This window comes from Ovis canadensis, chromosome 11 (genome assembly GCF_042477335.2).
Source record: "Ovis canadensis isolate MfBH-ARS-UI-01 breed Bighorn chromosome 11, ARS-UI_OviCan_v2, whole genome shotgun sequence".
NCBI classification, from domain to species: Eukaryota; Metazoa; Chordata; class Mammalia; order Artiodactyla; family Bovidae; genus Ovis; species Ovis canadensis.
In genome coordinates, this window is record NC_091255.1 from 46,510,915 (window position 1) to 46,534,782 (window position 23,868).

Sequence of the window (23,868 nt, forward strand, 5' to 3'; positions counted from 1 at the left end):
TGTGTAAATGGAGCAAGTTGGTAGACATATGTTTGCTGATCCTATAATGATTAAAATTCAGAATAAGTAAAACTCTTGTGAAATTGAGTTTTCAGGTTCCAGCCAGTGTTCTATACTGCCATATGGCATAACTAGAATTAATTGCGGCTCCCAGTCTGTTTATTCTTTTACTGAATATCTAGGTGCCCTGTTTGAAATAGTAGGGATTCCACAAAAGTATGTAATCACATGAGATAGATGGTTGACAAGTTCACGACGGCGGTCTGTATAGCTAATAGTTGCTTTTGTAGCTAATAGAAGAGGAAGCTTTTTGTAAGTTTTTCTACCCTAACCTCTCTTTTTATTAGAAAGAACAGATGGGTAAGAGAGTTAAAAAGGAAAAGGGGAAAAAATTTAGGACCTTATAGGTCAGTGTAAATAGAAAAGGCAAAGCAAGAAATATAGAGTCCTCGCTTCTTGATGCTCAAGAGTGACTCATGGACCAGCAACATCAACATCACCTGGAAAGTTGTTAAAAATGCAGAATCTCAGGCTCCATTGAATCAGACCCACTGAATCAGAACCTGCATGTTAATAAGATCCCAAGGTTATTTGTATGCACATAAACGTTTGAGAATCACTGCTCTACCACATACTTTTAAGTTCATTTTAAATTCAGTTTCTTAGAACTTGGAAGACATACTTATGGAGATTATAAACTCCTTAATCACATGGATGTTCATTTTTTGAAAAATAATCTATCACAGTACTGGCATATGATATGAGCTCAATAATGTGAATTGAATGAGGGAGAAACTGTTATAAATGTGTTATCTGGTCCTTGGCTAAACATTAGAACAAGAGATCCTCTATATTTTGAAATTTACTATTCAGTAGCCAGCCCCATATATTCTTGTCCAAAGATAGAACACATTTTTTTTATTGAGCATTAGGAGTTACAGAGCCATTTGTAAAGATGGCATCCATCTCTTTAAACGTCTCCTCTGATGACATTTCTCTAATATTCTGTGGCATAAGGTTACAGGGCTGCTGCCCATGTGTTGGAGTTCTGTTGGAGTGTGGATGCCAGTTAGTCCAGACATGATCCATCATAAGCCCTCTGCCTTTGGTTATCATCTTTCCTATAAAGCTTTGCACTTCCTTGTTTCCACCATCTTTCATATTTCTTGAGGATTTCTTTTCTAATCCTTCCCCCTGTGTTTCCTAGAATCCATGTTCTAGTATAATCAAACTCCACGATATCCTCAACCTCTTTTCTGCATCCCTGCCCAAGTAAAACATGGCTCTTCTTCAGGATACTGTTTTGCTTGCAGCTATCTTAAATAGAACTTGCTTATTTTCCAGAAGTGCTGTTGGCATCCTTCATGCTCCTTGCTTGTCATTTCTAGATTTTTACTATTCAATTTTTGCCAAACCTCTTCCCTTTTGAGATTTGCCTGCATGGTTTTACAATTTTCTGTCATCGTTTGAATTCAGAGTCTCCCCTCATGCTATTTGAGGACTGAGGCTTTGATTCACAGTTGTCATCTGCACTCTGCTGTAACCACTGCCTCCCAGAGACCTTCTCTCTCAACTTTAGCTTTTCCCTCCTGACTACATCTCTCCATTCATCATATAAATATGCTCAAATCCCTCCTAATATTAAGAAAAACATTACATCCTACACAGTGATCCCTCTCTGGCTACTGTCCTGTATCTCTCTCTCTCTTTTTTTAATAGACACCCTTCTTGAAATAGAAGCCTAGGCTAGCCATTTCTGGCTTCTTCTTTTCAGTCCCCTACAATCTAATCTCTGCTCCTATCAAGTTATTCTTGCCAAAGTACCAGTAACTTGCTGATTGCATCATCCCGGTGACACTGTTCAATCCTTGTCTTATTTGGTATATCTGCAGCATGTGACAATATTAATAGCTTCCTTTTCCTCAAAAAGTAAAAACAAACAAGCAAATAAAAACAGCAAAAGCAAATAAAAACTCTCTCCCTCTGTTGGTCCCCATGATAATAGTCTCTCCTGGTTTTCCTTCTTCCTGTACTTATACTCTTAGTTTAGGCTTTGGCTTGAGCTTGTTTTTCTACCCTGCCCTCTTCACTGCTATTTCTTGGGCTTGCCTCTTTCTCATCACATTCTCTGCAAGCAGTTGCATGCGTGCCCCCTAACTCTATAGCTTCCCTAGAACATGGATGACTCCTAGTTCTGCAGCTCAACTGCAGTTCTCTCTCCAAGGCACTATACAGCATATTGGACAGCTCCTTTCGGGTATCTTATAGATTATCTTATAGATATCTCAAACTTGCAAAGCTGGGACAGACCCTGCTATATGCCTCCCCAGCAGCCACCCTCCATTCTTCCTAGACAACAGCACCCCACCTTCCCAGGGAAGGACTCATGTCCTTCCAAAGCCATTCTGTTTTGCCAGTGGTTGGTCTAGAGTTTGCATAAGATACAGTTTTGGCCAAAGAAACATGAGAAGACTTCTGATAGCTTCTCACATGACGACCTTATGCTTAAGAAAAGAAAGTGAAGTCGTTCAGTTGTGTCTGAGTCTTTGCGACCCCGTGGACTATAGCCTACCAGTCTCCTCCATCCATGGGATTCTCCAGGCAAGAATACTGGAGTGGGTTGCCATTTCCTTCTCCAAATCTTATGCTTGGGAGGCCAAAATAAAGCACTGAAATGCAGTAGCCACTGTAAGACATAACTCTGCTCTAAGGTGTTAGAGCAGAAATAAGGGAAGAGCCTAGGTCCTTCATGCTGTTGTTGGGACCCTGCATCATGGGTAGAGTCACCAGTCTTCAGACTCTTTGTTTTGAAGGAAAAATAAACTTGTATTTGCTTAAGCCTCTGCCAGTCAGATTTTCTGTTATTTTGTAGCCAGAAGAATCATATCTGACTGAGTGTCTGGAAGTGAACTCATTATTTTGATATTCTGCTTACGCCTAAAGTCTATTTCTGCTTTCACTAGGTCCTGACCTGCTAGGTAGAATCCTGGAAGTCACTCCTGACTCTTCTTTCTTTATTCCCCAAACCATCAACAAGCCTACTGATTCTTCATTCTAAATCTATCTTCTCCCTTCTATTCTCTTTCTCACTGGCTAAATTTTAGCTCTCATGAAGTCTTACTCAGAGCTTTGCACAATTCTCTTTTCTGATTCTCTGCTTCAGGCTTCTCCCTGTTCCAGTTTATTCTGCTCCTCCATTCTGTTAAAAGGGGAGATATAAAAAAGAAGATAATTTAATCATTTGTGCTATAGAAGAAGATATATGGATATAGAATGATATGATATACTATACATGAAGAAATGGTTTAATTGTTTTTTTTTTTTCAGAGACGTGTCTGAAAAAATACACCAAAATGTTAATGATAGTAACTTCTGGCATGTAGAATTTGAATGATTTTTAATTTCTCCTCTTTGTCTATTTGTCTTTTCTAAATCTCTACAGTGAATGTGTAAATCTTAAATCACTGATATCAGAACTTTTCCTGTTTTACAAAGAGGCAGGGAACAAAAAGAAGCAGGGATTTAAAAACCAAAGAGTATTTCTTTCCAGGTGGGAAAGGAGTTGGCATTGCAGGGAAAAGAGATGTGGATAGAGGAAACTGGGCTTTAATTGTAGCCTTGGGTCACTTCTATTCAAATAAATAGATGTATTTGGAGGTTTTTTTTTTTTAAACTCTGTAATGCATGCATGCACACACAAAAGTAAGATTATTTTTGAGCCATATGAAATACAGCACTCCTTTTAGTAATTTATGATGACTTTTCTAAAATAAGTTTTTTTTTTAAATAAAGGAAGTTCATTCTCAAGGTCTTCATTAGATGAGGTATCTAATTGTTGACAAGGAACAACTTCCGTTTCTTAGATTTTATCTTTTTGAGCTGCACTGAACTGACACAGGATGAATCCCTCATTAGAAAAGGATTATCTACACTCTGTGTGGCTATTTAGTGAAACATTTTTATTTGTGAGACTAGCTTTCCAAAGTGATGGTGCTTGAGTAAACCATTCACTTCCTCCTTCTCAAAACATCAGTCACCGTGATTGATTTTCATGTTGGTCATGGAGAGAAATGGAATTAACTAAAAGCAAGGGTGAGGATTACAAGCCGGAAGCAGTTAATTTACTTAACAAATATGTATTGGCTATTTGTTTACTCTTTATTGGGCACAATGCCAGGTGATCAAGTGTCAGAGAAGATATATCCCTGTTTTTCAAGAAGTTCTTGGGCCACTAAGCGGCCAGGCTTATGAACAGAGCTAGCACAGAGCCCACCATGCATGGGTATCTTCTCTAGTTAGTCTGAAATGTTTAGTTTCAATTTGCTGCATACCTGGATTTTCACCATTTAGAGATTCGTTTAGGCGCATAGTCCTCTTTTACAAATATAAATTCACTTGGAGGGATAAGGGCTCTGATATCAGTGATTTAAGATTTACACGTTCACTGTAGAGATTTAGAAAATACAAATAGATAAAAAGAAATTAAAAATCACTCAAACTCTACATGCCAGAGTACTTTGATGTGCACTAGCCCTATTGAATGGTTTTCTTCTGACTTTTGGTTAAGATGATTGTGCTGTGGAAATTTGATAAGTTTGTTGAACCTATGTTATGGGCAACACACAGTGCTAGGTACACTGAGGGTTAAAAAGTTAACAGAGGATCCTTTTCTTCAGAAAGAATGAGGGCTTTAGAAACTCTTGCCTCTGCACTGAAGAGTTAGTCACAGCTAACATTCATCACACAATTACCATGTGCCAGGCCCAGTGTTGGAGGACTTTATACACATTTTCTCATTTATCCCTCACAACAGGTGTGAGACGAATACTGTTAATAATCCCCAGCTAGCAGATGAGAATACTGAGGTTCAGAGAACTTGCTCAAGTTTATACAGCTGTTAGGGTTTGGCACTGGGATTTGAACCAAGGCGGGATGATTGTTTGGCCAGCACTCTTACTGAGGCTTGATTTCTTCGTAAGTGAATAATGCTACTTCATTCATGCACCAAATATTTATTGAGCATCTACTATGTGCAAAACATTTTTGTGGTGATTATATGACAGTTTTCAGTCCTCCTATAACTTGTTTTTGAACCAGATAAACTAAATAATTATACAATACACCCACCTTGTAGGATTGTTGTTATGGATATAAAAGTGCTTAATACAAGGCATGTTACATTGTAGATACCCAATAGATATTCCCAAGAAATGTGCAACCTAATGAGAAAGATAAAAAAGATACAGAAATAAGAAGTCTTCATGGGTGAAATGTCATCATGGCTTGGTCTTGGGTTTGAAAGGGATGGATTTTTGGTCAGATGTATTGCACACAAAAATAGCATGTACAAAGAAACAGAGGAGATAAAAGTTTAGCCATGGTTGGGAACCAAAGGATAATTCTGTTGATTAGGTATAAGGAAGTAATGAGATACATAGCTGAAAAGATAAGATGGAATCAAATCCTGGAAATGGGAATTTTTACTGGATTTGTGGAGAAGAGGTACATGACTGCAGAGAGTAAAGCATGGGACAGGGATGGGTAAGCTGATGCTTTAGTAGGGAATTATGGATATCATATGAGTCTTTGGTTCCTGGGCTGAGGCCTCTGGGAGGCAGAGGATGGTTGCAAAGGGAGAGAAGAGGAATAAGACTCTCAAAGGGTGCCTGTGTTTATTCTCTGTGCATGCCCAGAAAAGGAAGACAGATGTTTTTTTCTTCCCAGTATTTCTTGCTTTGAGCTCATATTTATATCCTTGATTCCATAGCTGCCTTTGGTTTATTATGAGCTTCACAAGCTTTTATGGATAACCAGATAATATAACCACTTTTCCTTTATGTCAGTGGGAAAATACACTCTAAATGGACAACATTGTGCTTCAGCTTTTGAAATGTGGTTGGTTGGTAAATTAAAGATTATATTTACTATATTTCACATTTGTAAACAAGATTTAATTTTTTTAAAAGAAGATGCAGAAAATTTAACACTATCTATCACTTTGTTTCATTAGGAAAATGCATTTCCAGATCCAAACAATGGAAGTGAATTTTGGAATACAGTCTATACTTGAACTAGGGGCTGCCTGTTTATAATTCCCTTAACAGGCAACCATTTATGAAATACCCATGTCCTTAATGGTGTTCTACAAACTTGCCCCATCATATGAATTACCTGGGGATCTTGTTAGAAACACAGACTTTTAGGTCACTAACCTGGACATGCTAATTTACTAGGTCTGGTGTGGACCCTGGGGAATTTGTGTTTCAATTAGGGTTCCAGGAGATTCTTAAAATCAGACAAGTAGGTATAGAAATCTTTATTAGAAGATACCATTTTTGTTTAGATAAGTAGCTATTTTGGTTTTAAACTGAATTTTAACAGTGAGAGGGAACAAAGGAAGAAGGATTTGACTGGGAAGTATGAGTAGGCTGTTGGTTTGAGTGGTTAGGAGAGTCCCAATATGACTGGGTTTGATTGACAGGAAGATCTTACCAGCCCGGCTTAGGGCCAGCCAGTAGCTGACAACATTTCAACCTAATTAGCTTCTAGGATGAGGGATGGAGATATGGTCAGAATAAATAGTCTTGGTTCTTTCCTTGTCCTGATGTTTGCCTGCTGTCTTAAGTGCTTCCGCATGGCCTGGAAACATCTGGAGACATTTTTGATGCCGGGGAATCCCTTGATGTGGGACAGAACCAGAAGTCCTGGCCCCAGGATGGGTCAGGTAAGTCCTGAGATTGACTGGTTGTTGTGGCTGAACTGCTGGTGACCCTTGACCTGTATTGATACAGCAGTAGAACTGGTCACATAGTCATTAGCCTTTAGCTCTAATCCAGTTTCCTACTTTTATGATTTGGATAACTGAGTATCTCATATAAGGGGTTAACTGTGACTGCTATAGGCCTTGTACCAAGAAATAAATGGGGAAGAATGATATTTTAGTACAGACTCTTGTACAATTAGAAAAAAGTCAAGTTGAGGGCCAAACTATGCAATAATTTTAAGATGATTTCTGAATTTTTGTATGCATCTCAGTCCTTAATTGGAAGAAAATGTACACTTAAGGATAGGAGTTGTTTTTTCAATTTCGGCAATTCACTGTAGCTCTTAAGAGTGGTTACCATAGAAGGATGCTTTCTAGATTCTGTCTTTATATATTTATCCAAATTTTGTTTTAGTGAATGAAATAATATTCTTTAATTAGAATTCTGTTATCTTTCAATTAATCTGTGTCAGTAGCTTTAGCATTTGTATTAAATCATTTTCTTCATGAAGGCTTTTAATGAGGAAACAAATTGATTGTATTTATATATTGGATTCTTGCCACTGTGATGTATATTTGGTTGTGTCTTTTGAAGTCTATTTTTGCCGGTCATTTTGTAGTTAGTCTTTGAAGCCAGGCTTTGGGTGAAAGCCTTCTTCACTTGGATGTTTTAGTTTAACAGAGCTTACTTATTTTTATCTTTCTCTTCTTCATTTTCTTTCCTTCCTTTGATTTCTCTTTTTCCCCCTCTTACCTTTGTGTGAGTAATTTAGAGGAAGAGGAGGGCACTTCTCCCTATCTTATTTGGGATAAAATCCACACTCTGTAGCATTGCTTAGAAAGCCTTGCCTTCTGCCTGCCTCTTCAGCCTTGTCTCCACCGCACCCTGAAATATACTTAGTGCTCTACTCATGCCTAACACAGACAGGTCTTCTGCTTCTCACCTCCATTCACTTATTTAGCAAGGTCTGTGCTACTGCCCCTTGAGGGCTCAGGAACATAAAGAGACAAGAAGCTTGTGGTACAGTATACAGGTGCTGCTAAGGGGAGTGCAAGGGGGAGCACCTAACGCAGGAGACTAGACTGAGCCTCAAAGGGCCATCAGGCGTTCGCTAGTAGAGGGAGGGATCTAAAGAGAAAAGTGTGCCAGCAGAGAGAGAGCTGTGATGTGTAAGAGCAAGACTCTGAGCCGAGGAGGGGAGGGCCAGACTGGGGTAAGCCACTGAAGGATTTCAAGCAGGGGGATGATAAGATTTGGTTTTTGTGCTGTTAGGTGGTTAGAATAATGATGGCACTAATGGAATATTTCATGCGAAGATGGGCTCAATAAAGGACAGAAATGGTATGGACCTAAATGAACCAGAAGATATTAAGAAGAGGGTGGCAAGAATACACAGAACTGTACAAAAAAAGATCGCTTCACAACCTAGATAATCACGACGGTATGATCACTCACCTAGAGTGAGACATCCTGGAATGTGAAGTTGAGTAGGCCTTAGGAAGCATCAGTATGAACAAAGCTAGTAGAGGTGATAGAATTCCAGTTGAGCTATTTCAAATCCTGAAGGATGATGCTGTGAAAGTATTGCACTCAATAAGCCAGCAAATTTGGAAAACTCAGCAGTGGCCACAGGACTGGAAAAGGTCAGTTTTCATTCCAATCCCAAAGAAAGGCAATGCCAAAGAATGCTCAAACTACCGCACAAGTGTACTCATCTCACATGCTAGCAAAGTAATACTCAAAATTCTCAAGCCAGGCTTCAACAGTACGTGAACTGTGAACTTCCAGATGTTCAAGCTGGTTTTAGAAAAGGCAGAGGAACCAGAGATCAAATTGCCAACATCCTCTGGATCATTGGAAAAGCAAGAATTCCAGAGAAACATCTATTTCTGCTTTATTGGGGCTTCCATCATAGCTCAGTTGGTAAAGAATCTGCCTGTAATGCAGAAGACCAGGGTTTGATTCCTGGGTTGGGAATATCCCCTGGAGAAGGAAATGGCAATCCACTCCAGTATTCTTGCCTGGAAAATCCCATGGACAGAGGAGCCTGGCAGGCTACAGTCCATGGGGTTGTAAGAGTCAAACACGACTTAGCAACTAAACCACCACAACTACCGCAGCTTTATTGACTATGCCAAAGCCTTTGACTGTGTGGATCACAATAAACTGTGGAAAATTCTGAAAGAGATGGGAGTACCAGACCACCTGACCTGCCTCTTGAGAAATCTGTATGCAGGTCGGGAAGCAACAGTTAGAACTGGGCTTGGAAAAATAGACTGGTTCCAAATAGGAAAAAGACTACGTCAAGGCTATATATTGTCACCCTGCTTATTTAACTTCTATGCAGAGTACATCATGAGAAACTTGGCTGGATGAAGCACAAGCTGGAATCAAGATTGCCGGGAGAAATATCAGTAACCTCAGATATGCAGATGACACCACCCTTATGGCAGAAAGTGAAAAACTAAAGAGCCTCTTGATGAAAGTGAAAGAGGAGAGTGAAAAAGTTGGTTTAAAGCTCAACATTCAGAAAACAAAGATCATGGCGTTCGGTCCCATCACTTCATGGCAAACAGATGGAGAAACAGTGGAAACAATGTCAAACTTTAATTTTGGGGCTCCAAAATCACTGCAGATGGTGACTGCAGCCATGAAATTAAAAGATGCTTACTCCTTGGAAGAAAAATTATGACCAACCTAGATAGCATATTAAAAAACAGAGACATTACTTTGTCAACAAAGGTCCATCTAGTCAAAGCTATGGTTTTTCCTGTGGTCATGTATGGATGTGAGAGTTGGACTGTGAAGAAGGCTGAGCGCCGAAGAATTGATGCTTTTGAACTGTGCTGTTGGAGAAGACTCTTGAGAGTCCCTTGGACTGCAAGGAGATCCAACCAGTCCATCCTAAAGGAAATCAGTCCTGAATATTCATTGGAAAGACTGATGCTGAAGCTGAAATTCTAAAACTTTGGCGACCTGATGTGAAGAACTGACTCATTTGAAAAGACCCTGATGCTGGGAAAGATTAAAGGCAGGAGGAGAAGGGGACGACAGAGGATGAGATGGTTGGATGTCGTCACCGGCTTAATGGACACGAGTTTGAGTAAACTCCAGGAGTTGGTGATGGATTGGGAGACTTGGCGTGCTGCAGTCCATGGGGTCACAAAGAGTCAGACAATGCTGAGCGACTGAACTGACTGGATGACATAACAATTGAGGTTTACTGAAGGCTGCCAGGTGCCAGGCCTAATGCTCAGTTCTTTATGTATATCATCTCAGTTAATCTTCCCAAGAATGATAACGTGACAGATATTATTATTTCTATTTTAAAGATGAAGAAACTGAGACTGCAGCTACAGTCTCACAGCTAGAAGATGAAGGTGCTAGAACTCCAACCTGGACTTATCTGCAGAGCCTTTGCTCTTCACAGTCACTGCACTTCCTTCTCCATCAGCATTGATGGGAATTGCTCAGAGAGGAGCAAAGTGGCAGGCAGACCACTTTGGACGTGGTTATATTAATCTGGGTGAGGTGTTTTGAGGACTTGAGTGAATTCAGTGCCCATAGTGAGGGAGAGGAGATAGATTAAAAATAAATGAAGAAGATAGAATCTCCAGGTCTTGGTGATTGATGGGATATACATAGAATAGGGAACGAGATAAAAGATGACTCCTAAGCTTCAGTTGGGTGGATGGAGATGTTGGCCGCTGAAGCAGGAAACATGAGATAAGAGAGGTTTGAGACTTTAGGGACAAAGAACAGTCCCGAGAGAGAAGAGTAGAATAACTGTATCTCTTATTTTTGAATCTTTTAATTGAATATTAAATGTTGACTATTTTAATATTTGATTGTTTAAAGTAGTTTATATGTGCGGACAGCATAGTCAAGTCCCTGGCCATTGGTTTCTACCCTGGCCATCCTGAGCTCCATGGCAGGCTCCTCCAGTCTTCTCTTACTCTCTTGTCTTTTTATCCCACAAGCCTAGAAAAATTCTAAACTTGGGTCAGTTCAGCTGTCCACCTTTTCTGACCTTACACCTGGGCAGCTAATTAGTGCTGGAGAAAAATGACACAATTGGATTGCCGCCACAGTAAATCTTAGTCTCCAACCTCAGCTGACCCCTTAATGATGCCTGGCAGTTATTTCACATGCTTTGTATCAACAGCCTTTTTCATTTTCCTCAATATTCTTCCCTCTAATGTTTTTAGCTGCCTTTACCTTATCATATCAACTCTCACTCTTGCTCAACATCATAGTCTATTTCACAAGATAAAACAAAGACTTTCAGGTTGGAACCCATTCACAATCCTGCCCTGACTGCGTGCCCGCCCCCACCCCAACATCTGCTGTGGCCCTCTGCCACCTGCTCTGAACACCTGGCCCCTCTGCCTGGCTTCTCTCTGCATCCTGGGCCTGGCCTCTCTGTGACTCTCCCCTCCAGGCATCCTCCCTCAGTCTGACCCCAGGTCCACCCCCAGAAACTCTCATCTGCAGGTAGTAAGACGGATTCTGGGATTAGCCAGACCTAGTTTTGCTGGCCCCAATTTTTACCTTGTATGTGTTTTAGGTCACTCACACCACTTTTGCACAATTTTGCATTATTCCAGCCAAACTGGCCCACAGTTCAGGCTTTCTGTGCTCTCAGACCCTCAAGGAGTGTCTGGCAAAATAGTGGAGATTTTTTACTGTTTGAGAGAATGAATGCAGTGTCCATAACTTGAGATATAAAGGGTTTGTTGACATGTTAATGTTCACAAGTCCACACTGCCTGGAGGAGCCCCAGGAACTAGTCCAGTTTAAAAATTTTATGTAATATTTGAGCTCAGGTGAATAAAGTGGCCATGTTCACAACAAGAAAAATACCAAAGGAATTTTCAAATGAATATCACATTTTGAACCTGATTTTGCACAAGATAAACTGTCGTGGCTCTACAATGTGGATTTTTAAACTCTTATGGTACAATCAGATAACCTCCTCAGGTTTCATTTTCCTCATCTATAAAGTCAGAGGCTGAGTTAAATGACCTTCGATGTCCTTCTAGCTGTAAAATTCAGGGAGTATATGGTCCACAGTCACCGCCATCTAGTTATCAGTTATTCATCAGTCACATAACTAGGAGTCTCAGTGGTCTAAGAGTAGCTATTAACCTGAAGCAAGCAAAAAATAATTAGGTTCTAAGTATCAGTGGTGACAAAAGTGGCAGGGCAAGGGCTAAAGATAGTACAGATTAAAATATGATAATCAGCTAGAGTTCTTTGTGAGTTCTGCCTTGTTTTCTCTCTCAAAACACAGGTTTGGAATCAAAAGACATCTCTGACTTTGCTTCTGAAACCTTTTGCCCCTTCTCTTGCTCTCCAGCAGCTTCCTAAACCGATTTGCTCCTCTCTCTCCCATCCAGGCTGCACATTTCTGCTGGATCTGATCAAAATGGACATTATTCCCTATCCTTAAAAATAAGCAAACCAACCGACCAATGAACCCTTCAGTTGTTCCCTTTTTTCTACACAAAGGAAAAAAAAATTTAACTCTGACCTGACATTTAGGGTCTTTCATTTTGCCACAACACAGCTAGCTAGCATTTTTCTTTAATAGTCCACTGAGTCATATTTGGTTGTCTGTTACATGTAGGGAGTAGGGGGATTGCATAGCAACCACAATTTGCAGTGTTAATGCTAGAACACAGGGGATGAAATATTAGAACGTAGGTTTCCAGTGTTTCAATGAAAGGGCATAATCATTGAGCTCCTAGATTTTACTATTAATGTCATAGCAGGGATTTCATGTAGTGATTGTGTTACAGAAGACTCTAGCGGTGAATAGGATTTTATTTAATGAATTTATTTTATATTATTTCTTTTTTATTATCTGCAAATAGACTTCTAAAAAAATTTTTTAGTAATGGGTGATACTATCAAATCAAATCAGATAGTGTTACTTGTTTATTATTTAATACAAGTTTAATTGTGACCATTGTATTTTATAAGATAACTTTGTGGTGCTGTCTTCTAGGGTTTCTAAAATTTGTGGACATAGACTCAAGATCACAGAAATATTACCTCCCCCCAAATAATCCAAGACTTTCTTATGACACCTCCTTCTATTACATGAGTTAGGTGCTTATCATCTGTTGTTACCATTGTTGTGGTTGTTCAGTTGCCAAGTTGTGTCTTACTCTTTGTGACCTCATGGGCTACAGCATGCCAAGCTCCTGTGTCCTCTACTGTCTCCTGGAGTTTGCTCAAATTCATGTCCATTGAGTCAGTGATGCTGTCTAACCATCTCATCTGGGGATCTACCCAACCCAGGGATCGAACCCAGGTCTCCTGCATTGCAGGCAGATTCATTAGCTGAGCCACCAAGGAAGCTCAAGGATACTGGAATGGGTAGCCTATCCCTTCTCCAGTGGACTTCCCAACCCAGGAATTGAACTGGGGTCTCCTGCATTGCAGGTGGATTCTTTACCAGCTGAGCTACCAGAGAAGCCCCGTCCTCTGCCACCCTTTCTCCTTTTGCCTTCAGTCTTTTCCAGCATCAAGATCTTTTCCAGAGAGTCAGCTCTTAGCATCAGGCAACCAAAGTATGAATGCTGGATCTCTTTGCAGTCCAAAGGACTCTCAAGTCTTCAGTAGCATAATTCGAAAGCATCAATTCTTTGGCACTCAGCCTTCTTTATGGCGAAACTCTCATATCCGTACGTGACTTTTGGAAAAACCATAGCTTTGACTATACAGATCTTTGTTGGCAAAGTGATGTCTCTGCTTTTTAATATGTCCGGATTTGTCATAATTTTCAAGGAACAAGCATCTTTTAATTTCATGGCTGCAGTCACTGTCTATAGTGATTTTGGAGGCGCCCCCCCCCCAAATAAAATCTGTCACTGCTTCTACTTTTTCCCCTATTTGCCATGAAGTGATGGGACCAGATGCCATGATCTTAGTTTTTTCAATGTTGTGTTTTCAAGTCAGCTTTTTCACTCTTTGCATTCACCCTCATCAAGAGGTTCTTTAGTTCCTCTTCACTTTCTGCCATTAGAGTGCTATCATCTGCATATCTTTTTTTGCTGTTGTTACCATAGTGTTTGTTTGTAATTTACTATCTTAAATTGACTATCTCTTCATGTGTATTCTCTTCATGTGTATCTCATATTTTAGAAAAGATTGTAAGCTTCCTGTAGGCAGATACTAGTTCTTGTACTTTTGATGGCTTGAAGGAACTAGGACTATAGGGGGCACCACTCCCAGGGACCTTCCCATTCTTGCTCAACTGTTTCTAAGGCTGGTACCCCCACCTCTGGTGGCCCAACTAGTAAAGAATCTGCCTGCAATGACCCAGGTTCGATCCCTGAGTTGGGAAGATCTCCTGGAGAAGGGAATGACAACCCACTCCAGTATTCTTGCCTGGAGAATCCCACGGACAGAGGAGCCTGGCAGGCTACAGTCCATGGGGTCACAAAGAGTCGGACACCCCCACCCCTGGGTCCCTGTCCTCTGATGCTCCATCAGAGACTTCCACCAGATGGTGCTCTTTTCCCATTTGTGTTCTTGGGTGTCATGCCCTATTACCTCTGCCCCTTGCCCATTCTTTCTGTTGGAATACTGGTAGTGGAAAGAGAATTCAAAATCAACTGAATCTTCCCAAATGAGAGAAGAGGTTATAGGAAATATTCAGTATAGAGACTATTAGCATTGTTCAGAAAAGTCATTTCCTGGGGGTATAATCAGTATTTACCATGTGACTCACTACTCAAGGTCAAATGCAAGGGTTTTCCTAGCCTTATTAACTTACTACTGAAGCCCTGCTCAACCCGGTGTCCGTCTGAATTCTGAGATGCCGTTCCGAGTGCCAGGATAACACTTTAGTGTTAGTCTTTGCAGTTTGTTTGGAGACAGCCATTACCAGGGAACAGAGATGATCAAGAGGGAAATGGAAGTCTCTGGACACTGAGTATTACAGATAGCCTACCCATTTAGAAGACACCACTGTTTTTGTACAAAAAACTGAAGTTCAAATCTGGACATCTGTAAGTCATCAGGAAGAGATTTGATTTTTTTTTTTTAACCAAGACAGGGAATATATGATGGGTCTTAAATTTTTGTAAGTCACAAGTAAAACAACACTCTTAATGCTTTAGTTGTAAAAGATTTTCATCTAGATATTCTAGATTACAGGTTTTAGCCTTTCTGCATAGCTAGGTTTATAATGCCATTATAATCCTTTTCATCTAACCCTACTCATCTAATGATAAGTGGGTCTTGCCATTTTGGAGGAGGCGAGTTAGTGACATTTTTTGAATTCTAATGGAGTTCATGGACTCTTTTTCAAGGAAAAAGAAAACACATTACTTTTCGCCTATAATTTCAGGGAGTTTGTGAATTTCCCAAAGCTCAAATAGTTGAATCCATAGTTGACTCCAAATTAAAGACTCTGAACTGACTGCTCCCTGATACTAGGCTGTCTGACAAAACAGTTATAACTTCTCTTACTACTAGACTTGTTTTCTGCATTACAGCCAGTAGAAATGCAGTTACCCAGCAGACCTAGATACAGATACAGACTCTGCCACTTATTGGCTGCATGATCCTGGTCAATTTGTTTGACTATTCTGAGTCTTAGTTTCCTCATCTGTAAAATGGGGATAGTAATAGTATCATTGTAACAGTAATAATCTCATTGGATTATGATGAAGATAAAATAATACATGTAAAATGTATACTGAGCACAACACCTCAGTTCAGTTCAGTTCAGTTGCTTAGTTGTGTCTGACTCTTTGCAACCCCATGAATTGCAGCACACCAGGCCTCCCTGTCCATTGCCAACTCCCAGAGTTCACTCAAACTCATGTCCATCGAGTCGGTGATGCCATCTAGCCATCTCATCCTCTGTCGTCCCCTTCTCCTCCTGCCCCCAATCCCTCCCAGCATCAGAGTCTTTTCCAATGAGTCAACTCTTCTCATGAGGTGGCCAAAGTACTGGAGTTTCAGCTTTAGCATCATTCCTTCCAAAGAATACCCAGGACTGATCTCCTTTAGGATGGACTGGTTGGATTTCCTTGCAGTCCAAGGGACTCTTAAGAGTCTTCTCCAACAGCACAGTTCAAAAGCATCAATTCTTCGGCGCTCAGCCTTCTTCACAGTCCAACTCTCACATCCATACATGACCACTGGAAAAACCATAGCCTTGACTAGATGGACCTTTGTTGGCAAAGTAATGTCTCTGCTTTTGAATATGCTGTCTAGGTTGGTCATAACTTTCCTTCCAAGGAATAAGCGTCTTTTAATTTCATGGCTGCAGTCACCATCTGGAGTGATTTTGGAGCCCCCCCAAATAAAGTCTGACACACTGTTTCCACTGTTTCCCCATCTATTTCCCATGAAGTGATGGGACCAGATGCCATGATCTTCGTTTTCTGAATGTTGAGCTTTAAGCCAACTTTTTCACTCTCCTCTTTGACTTTCATCAAGAGGCTTTTTAGTTCCTCTTCACTTTCTGCCATAACACCTAGCTTGTGTTAAATGCTGAATACAGAGTTTTATTATAATTAGGAAATGGAATTATTTTTCCTTCTTAGATAGTTCCAATAAAATGAGGATAGTTACATTTGTCTTACCTACTTCACCAGGATCTATCTAATTAGCTAGCTTAGTGGTTAAAGCTCTGAATATTTTAACCTCACTAACCATGTTTATTGGTTAGCTCCATGGTCAAGAATTTGACACCCACCTTCAAACCCCAAACTAATGATTAAAAGTTAATAGCCTCATTTTTAGGAGAAATCTCATATTCCATCAATCTTAAGTGGCAAACTAGAACAGTATGATTGCAATTTGAAAGATACTGAAGTGTAATCTGAGATGGGCCTCCCCCTGCAGTGGAAACACAGAGTCCCAAAACTTTCCTGTTTAATTTCTTATTAGAGTGTCTGTTCTGGATCTAGTTGCTAGAATTAGCTAGGATTAATAAACCTTGATTAGTAGCTATGAAACCATGGGCAAGTTCTCTCACCTCTTGATGCCTCGATTTCCTCATTTATAAAATAGGCATGATAATAGGGTTAGAATGTGGAGGAAGTAAGTTTATATAAGTACTTAAAACAATGTCCAACAACTGATTTTTAAAAATCTTAGCATTGTTATTATCATTAGTATTACTACTGCTATGATAGCTATAGCTGCACATCAAGACTCCCTCCATATAGTGAGTTAATTTTATTTGCTCCACCTTTCCTTAAAGTTCAATTAAAACTTCTCTAATTTAAAAACACAAATAGCAAATTTTGTCTTGCATATAAAGTAACCTTAAAATTTCAAGACTTTATTCAGGGACTTCCCTGGGGTCCAGTGGTTAAGAATCTGCCTGCCAATGCAGGGGACAGGAGTTCCACCCTGGTCTTGGAAGAGTCCACATGCCTTGGGGCAACTAAGCCTGTGGGCGCCACAACTACTGAGCCCGTGTGCTGAAATTACTGAAGTCTGTGTGCCCCAGGACACGTGCTCTGCAACAAGAGAAGCCACTGCAATGAGAAGCCCGTGCATTGCAACTAGAGAGTAGCCCCCCGCACCCCCCCCCAAAACTGGAGAAAGCCTGAGTGGAGTCCCAGTGCAGCCAAAAATAATAGATAATTAAATAATTATAATAATAAAATTTTTAAGACTTTATTCTGTAGCATAGATTAAATGTTGTAAAATATTATTCTTCCATTTTAATTTTGGAGGCACAAGTAAAGATGGATTTATTTTGACTGAATGTGAAAATCATCATCATCAATATGGTTGCAGCGTTCTCTCTCTGCTCATTCTGTACTCATCTTTTTTCCAGTTCCAAATATCATTTGCATGGACCTGATGATGTCAGGTATGGATATTGTAGAGGAGTGATAGCTTCCCTTTCATATTGAAGCTGAAGCTTCAAAGAGAAGATTAAAGAAGTGTTTGCTATCTCTCTGCTCAGCCCTGATATGAAATTCTCAGAGGCATTTAGGATAAACACAACTCTGTGTGTGTGTTTGCATGCTTTTTCTTCTATATATTTCCATTGTGGTCTTTGTATTTTGGTTTAAAATTTCTAGTTTCAGACTTGTTGGAGTCTCTGGCTAAAGGATAATTGTTTTTAAAGTGAAGGATAAGAATTAGAAGATGTTGGCAGGATTTGACTAAATGCCTCTTAAGGAGGCATTCTCTAGTGCGGAATCATCTTTCCAGAGAATGTAATGAACACCATCCATAGGATATATTTAACAAAATAAGATTAAGACTTTTAAGTGAGTCAGCAAAGAATAATCCATGGTGCCCTCCAGTGAGAAATGAGATTGTTCACCTTTTGGCCTTGCCTTTTAGAAGTATCCTCTCTGAGCTCTGGGATAGAGGAGTGTGTGTGTGTGTGTGTGTGTGTGTGTGTGTGTGTGTGTGTGTGTATTTATGGACTTCCTTTAGGGTTGTTATGTAATAAAGAGTTAAAATAAGAAGAAAGGAAAAAGAGGTAGTTTACCAGGATAGTTTTATATCCCTTGAGAAAGAAGCGAACTGATATTCCACTTCATGTCATTTTTCTACGTCAAGTTCTATATATAATTTTTATTGACTGAGATATTTAATTACAGTATAAAGCAGATTATTGGATTAAATTCAATTAAGTTCTTTCTCCATAAACAGTCTTCTTAAAATATAACTACTATTGGGAGAAGCAATACTTGGTATATGTGAACATATAACATCTCCTTAACTAACAAGTGAAACCAGGACACTTTATAGTACGTAGAGAAAGGAACTGAAAATGTGTATGAGTTGGGATGGAGATTGTGGAGAGCAGGGGTGGTGGGAACAGGTAAGAGAATGAGATCATCAGTAACGTTTTATCTGTTTTGACAATTTACCATGAATTGGCCCTTTAACTGCCACTGGGGCATGGCTAAGTTTTTTTCTCGATCAGTGAGTGAAAACATTTGTCAGCCAAGTTTTTGCTGTTGCTGTCACTAACATTTTGGAAAGAGGAGTGCACACATACAATTTGCACATGTTCATATCCTAATTTCTATTTATATTGAACTAGATAGAGGTCAGATAATGATTGGAATGGGGAGGGGGCAAGGCAAAACCTTGAGAAAAGATGGAAAAATAGAACTAGAAGATGGAAAATTGTTCACCTTCTTGATAATTTGCTTGGTAAGCTGTGTTTTACAGACAGGAGATTTATGGAGAACTTTTCACATTGGCCAAGTTCATTGGGAAATGGCAGTGTCTGCTTGGTGGAAATTGACCCATTATACTAATATAAACAAATTATTTAAGTTGCAGCTAGTTTCCATTTACATATGCCCTTATGTCAATGTGGATGCCGTTTTCCCCAGATGCTGCACCTTTATATTTCCCACCCTCCCCCTTCTCATCCCCTCTCCCCCTTTCCACTGAAGATGTCAAAGCTGTTCTGAACTTTATTTGCCCTCTAACCCAAGCATCTTAACACTCCTTCACCTGATTGCCAGTCCGAAACTGTTCTGGGAAAGAAAAGGAACAAGAAAAGTCAGTTGCAAGGTTTCTTCACGTTCTCTTTTCAACTCTGTTTATTTCCCACAAATTCATCTCTGGATTATATTCCAGAGATGTATACTCCCTGCATATATCTCCTTCCTCTTCATTTTCTGAATTTTTATAAAGAAATAGCCTAGATGCTCATTGGGCTGGTGTTCCTCCCCAAAGTAGCTTTATTTCACTTGGTAAAGAATCCACCTGCAATGCAGGAGACCCGGGTTTGATTCCTGGGTTGAGAAGATCCGCTAGAGAAGAGATAAGCTACCCACTCCAGTTTTCTTGGGCTTCCCTTATGGCTCAACTGATAAAGAATCTGCCTGCAATGCCGGAGACCTGGGTTGGGAAGATTCCCCTGGAGAAAACAAAGGCTACCCACTCCAGTAGTCTGGCCTAGAGAATTCTATATAGTCCATGGGGTTGCAAAGAGTCAGACATGACTGAGTGACTTACACTTTCATGTACTAGAAGACACACCATTATCATCAATGTATTACCCTTTTCCTCATCTTTTTTGGAATATTTTTAAAAATTGGATTAAAACTGTGAACTCTCTCCTTTAGAAAAAAAAATGCTGTTATACTCATATATGCCCCTGGGAAGTCAAGATGAGGATAGAAAAATATTCTTTCCACTTAGAGGGATAGAGATTGCTATGTTTATAGCAAGAATTAATATTTCGTGACCGTAAGCAAGATTGGGATATATTGAAGAGCGGGTGGGAGGTGAGGAAAGAGAGAGAGACTATAGCCAACACTTTTGAAAATTTCACTGTGATGTGAAAGGAAAGAGGGCAGCAGATGGAGGGATATGAAGGGGGTGAGGGAAGGTTTGCTTTATTTTTATATGAGCATAAATGCTGATGGAAAGGGCCATGTTGAGAGGAAGAGGTTGAATTTATACAAGAGAAAATCGATGTAGAATAATGTAAGTATCCTGTGAAGGCAGGAGGAAATGGAGTCCAAAGTACAATAGACTTTTGTGGGTAGCCGCTATATATAACATTGCTTCTGTGGGGAGGCGGGGGAAGCAATTTAGATTTCAAATAAGTGACTTGCAAATGATCCCTTCTGCTATTGCCATTTCATTATTTGTAAGACTTCAAGGGTTATGGGGTTTGCCAGTCATTTCCCAAAATAAAAGAGGAGATGGAATGATAGACTGAATTGCAAGAGCCCCAGTCTTGGCTCGGACACTAAAATATTAGATGACCTTGAGTCAGTTGTTCATGCATCACCTGTAAAATTAAGAATTTAGGCCTAGAAGGTATCTGGGGATGTGTGTGTGTGTGTGTGGGGGGGTGTTTTAGTTGTCATAACAACTGGGGTTGCCACTGGTTTTTGGTGCCCAGAACCAATGAAGCTGATTGTCCTGTAATACACAAGATAGGTTATCAAAACAAGGAATTGTCCTGCTCAAAGCCTGCAGAGCTCCTTGGGAGAAACCTGGACCACGGTTAGGTAATATTTTAGGACCTTTCTAGCTCTAAAGTCAAACTTATCTAAGGAGAAACAGTGAGTTAAATGTCCCGTTCAAGCCTTTAAGAATCTTTCAAATCTCAAGGACTGCTGCTGCTGCTAAGTCGCTTCAGTCGTGTCCGACTCTGCAACCCCATAGACAGCAGCCCATGAGGCTTCCCCGTCCCTGGGATTCTCCAGGCAGGAACACTGGAGTGGGTTGCCATTTCCTTCTCCAATGCATGAAAGTGAAAAGTGAAAGTGAAGTCGCTCAGTCGAGTCCAACTCTTAGCGACCCCATGGACTGTGGCCCACCAGGTTCCTCCGTCCATGGGATTTTCCAGGCAAGAGTGCTGGAGTGGGGTGCCGTTGCCTTCTCCAAATTTCAAGGACAACCCTTCGGTTTTTCTTAGAGTGGATTGTGGCTTTGGCTAGTTAGTGACTATTTAGGAAGCTTTTTGGAAGGAGTGCCATTGCTATCATACGCCACGATTGAGAAATACAAGTTTGACTTATCTCCATTGTTTTTCCTTTTATTGCAGATACTTTTGGAATTTTCAGCCCCAAGGTGAGTCCTCTCCAACCATTTATGGTTCATACTAAAAATGTGTAGATGGCATTGTTACTTCTATATCTTCTAAGTAAGCTTCTCCATAGGGTGGCATTAGCCTTTTCTGAGGAAAGTTAGTGGAGTGTTTAATTAACCTTCACCCTGCTGGGCTCCCTTGCCCTGCTTTTTAGCAATAAGAAACCCTGATGGTTCTGCCTTTTGAATGAATTAGTGCTAGACTATTTTATAGGACCAAAGCTTTAGTATGCTTTTATTCCTTGAGCTTTGTTAGATGCCAATAGGATCCACCGGCATTCAAATAAAATGGTGGCCGAGTCCATAATAAAAGCCTTGGGAGGGCTCCAACTCAACTAATCCTTCATTGCTCCAGAAATAAATTCCAGTATGTTACCTCCTCAATCACAGTGCTCTTCCACACAGCCTGCCTGTCTGGCAGCAGAAAAATGTCAGAAATGGAGTAGTGTTGAAATTCCCACTAGAACGGTGTTATCACATTTTAATATGAGCCTGGCTGCAGCCTCAGTGCTTCTAATTGCTTTCAAACCATTGTTTTCCTGCTTTTGCTTGATGAACCCAGCATCTGGCATGATTCTAAAAAGTACAACAGACAGCTGTGTGCAAAATTGAAAAAAAGAGACAGGATTAAAACACATTTTTAAAAGGTTCAAAATTGAAAATTTTTCTGATTTCAGTTTGAGGGGGTGCCTTTAAAGTATATGCATTCTTTATTTTTAGTACCCTGGTTGAGAATGTCAGAAACATTCTGAATATTAACTATCCCAACTTGTTATAAATGGGAGATTTTTATTTTCTCAGAAAAATCACAAAGCATTTTAAACTAAAATATCTTTATGAACTATTTTGCTGTATAAAATTTTTTAACCAATTGCAAGCTTTTCCTTTTTTTTTCTTAACATTATCAATGTACCCATCTTAGTGAGCAGTAGTACCTTAAAAAATTCAAACTGTAATGATACTAGTTTTATTAAAATTTTAATTTTCTTAGCTCATACTTTGAAGTCTATAAAAGTTTTCTTTAAAAGCAAACTTTAAAAATAAAATATTATATTTTTAAAGTTTTTAAACTTTTGTAAATTATAACCATAGCATTTGTAACATTTTAAATAATGTGATATGGTGTTACTGTATATCTCACTGTCCTAAAGCATTTATGGCTGAAAACATAGGTTGAGAATAGAGAATTATATGTACTAATGTAGCAGTTTGTTTTGCAAAATGTGAAATATGCTATTCAAGAAATGGCCCTATAGTTCAGGGTTTAACAGATGCTAACCAAAATCCACAGGGGGCAGAATATGAATGTAAACTGGCAGAAACGAATGGAACTGTGAAGACAGAATTAATTACCTAAAGGAGAAATAAAGAATTAGTGTCAGAGATGTGGTACAGTAATGTGTTGAGAAGAGAAAATAATTTTAGAGCTTAACACAAGGGACTGTGTGGGGCTCAAAGGACAAAGCACACATCTCACCAGATTCTTGTGATAGTGGCATTACAGTCATCTTCCAGCACAGGTAACTTCTACACAGTCTTTCTGTTTTAGAAAGAAGGCGGAGGTAGAGCAGTCAAGGAGACAACTGAGAAGAGTTTATTTAGAGCAGAAGACTGTTTACTTCTGGACAGTGATTGGAGATATGTAGCAAATTGCATATTCTTTGCTCATTTGGAAGTAATGTAAGGAAAGATAAAATAGAAAAACCCATGTACATGTGGCTTGCCCCCAGCTTTGTTCCTCCCACTAAGACAGTTTTGAGGGGCAGAAGAGGAAATAAAGGGTATCTTTTGTCTTGTCCTTTTGGTCAGATCTTAGCAGATTGTTTGCTTCTAGAATGTAGGTTGGCTGGGAGCAGTAACAGGTCTATTTAAGATACTATGGGGCAATTTGGGATTATGAAAAGAATAAGAATATGTAAGAAGTAGAACAGATGGCAGAAGTATTTTAAGAGCCCTGAAAGAGTAGGTAGTATTGGGAAGGGAGTGAAGAAGGACAGAACTGGTGGCTCCAAACATTCCTGGCATTTTTGTCTGTGGCAGGGTTTTTGTGCAGGAAGGTGAATGGATGAATTTTATTAACTCTGCGTTTCCCTAAACACATAGGCATATTCTTCAGAATATTTGTACCAAAGTCTGGTGCCTAGAGGGAAAAGAGTCCTTAGTTATAGAAGAGTTGACATAACGTGCTGAAAAGGTAACCTTTAAAAGAGAGATACTTGGGAGAGTAGACTGCTAGACCTAGAGAAGGATTTCAAGCGAAGCATTTCTTATCCATCATTCCATTCAATGCTAGTTTTAATGCGATGGAAGAGTGATCGTGGAATAGTATCAGGAGAGTATTGTCCCTGTTCTGGAGAAGAAACAGGATGTGGTAGAAAGAGCATGGACGTTGAGGCCTAATAATCCTGGGTTCAAGTCTCACTATACCATTTAGCTAAAGGTTATGTGAACTTAGCAAGTTGCTTCATTTTTCTGAATCCTGGCTTCCTTATCTATAAAACAAAGATGTGTCAGACACTGTGCAAAGTCTTTTACATGC

The 23,868-nt window shown here is 39.8% G+C and overlaps 1 protein-coding gene across 1 annotated transcript in view; it reads left to right on the forward strand.

Annotated features, from left to right (window-relative positions):
- Positions 1–23,868, forward strand: part of SKAP1 (src kinase associated phosphoprotein 1) — a 296,817-nt gene that overhangs the window by 52,750 nt on the left and 220,199 nt on the right. The window contains exon 3 of the mRNA XM_069603684.1: positions 21,286–21,311. Within this exon, the coding sequence (XP_069459785.1) occupies positions 21,286–21,311 (26 nt within the window). The remainder of the gene's footprint in view (positions 1–21,285; positions 21,312–23,868) is intronic.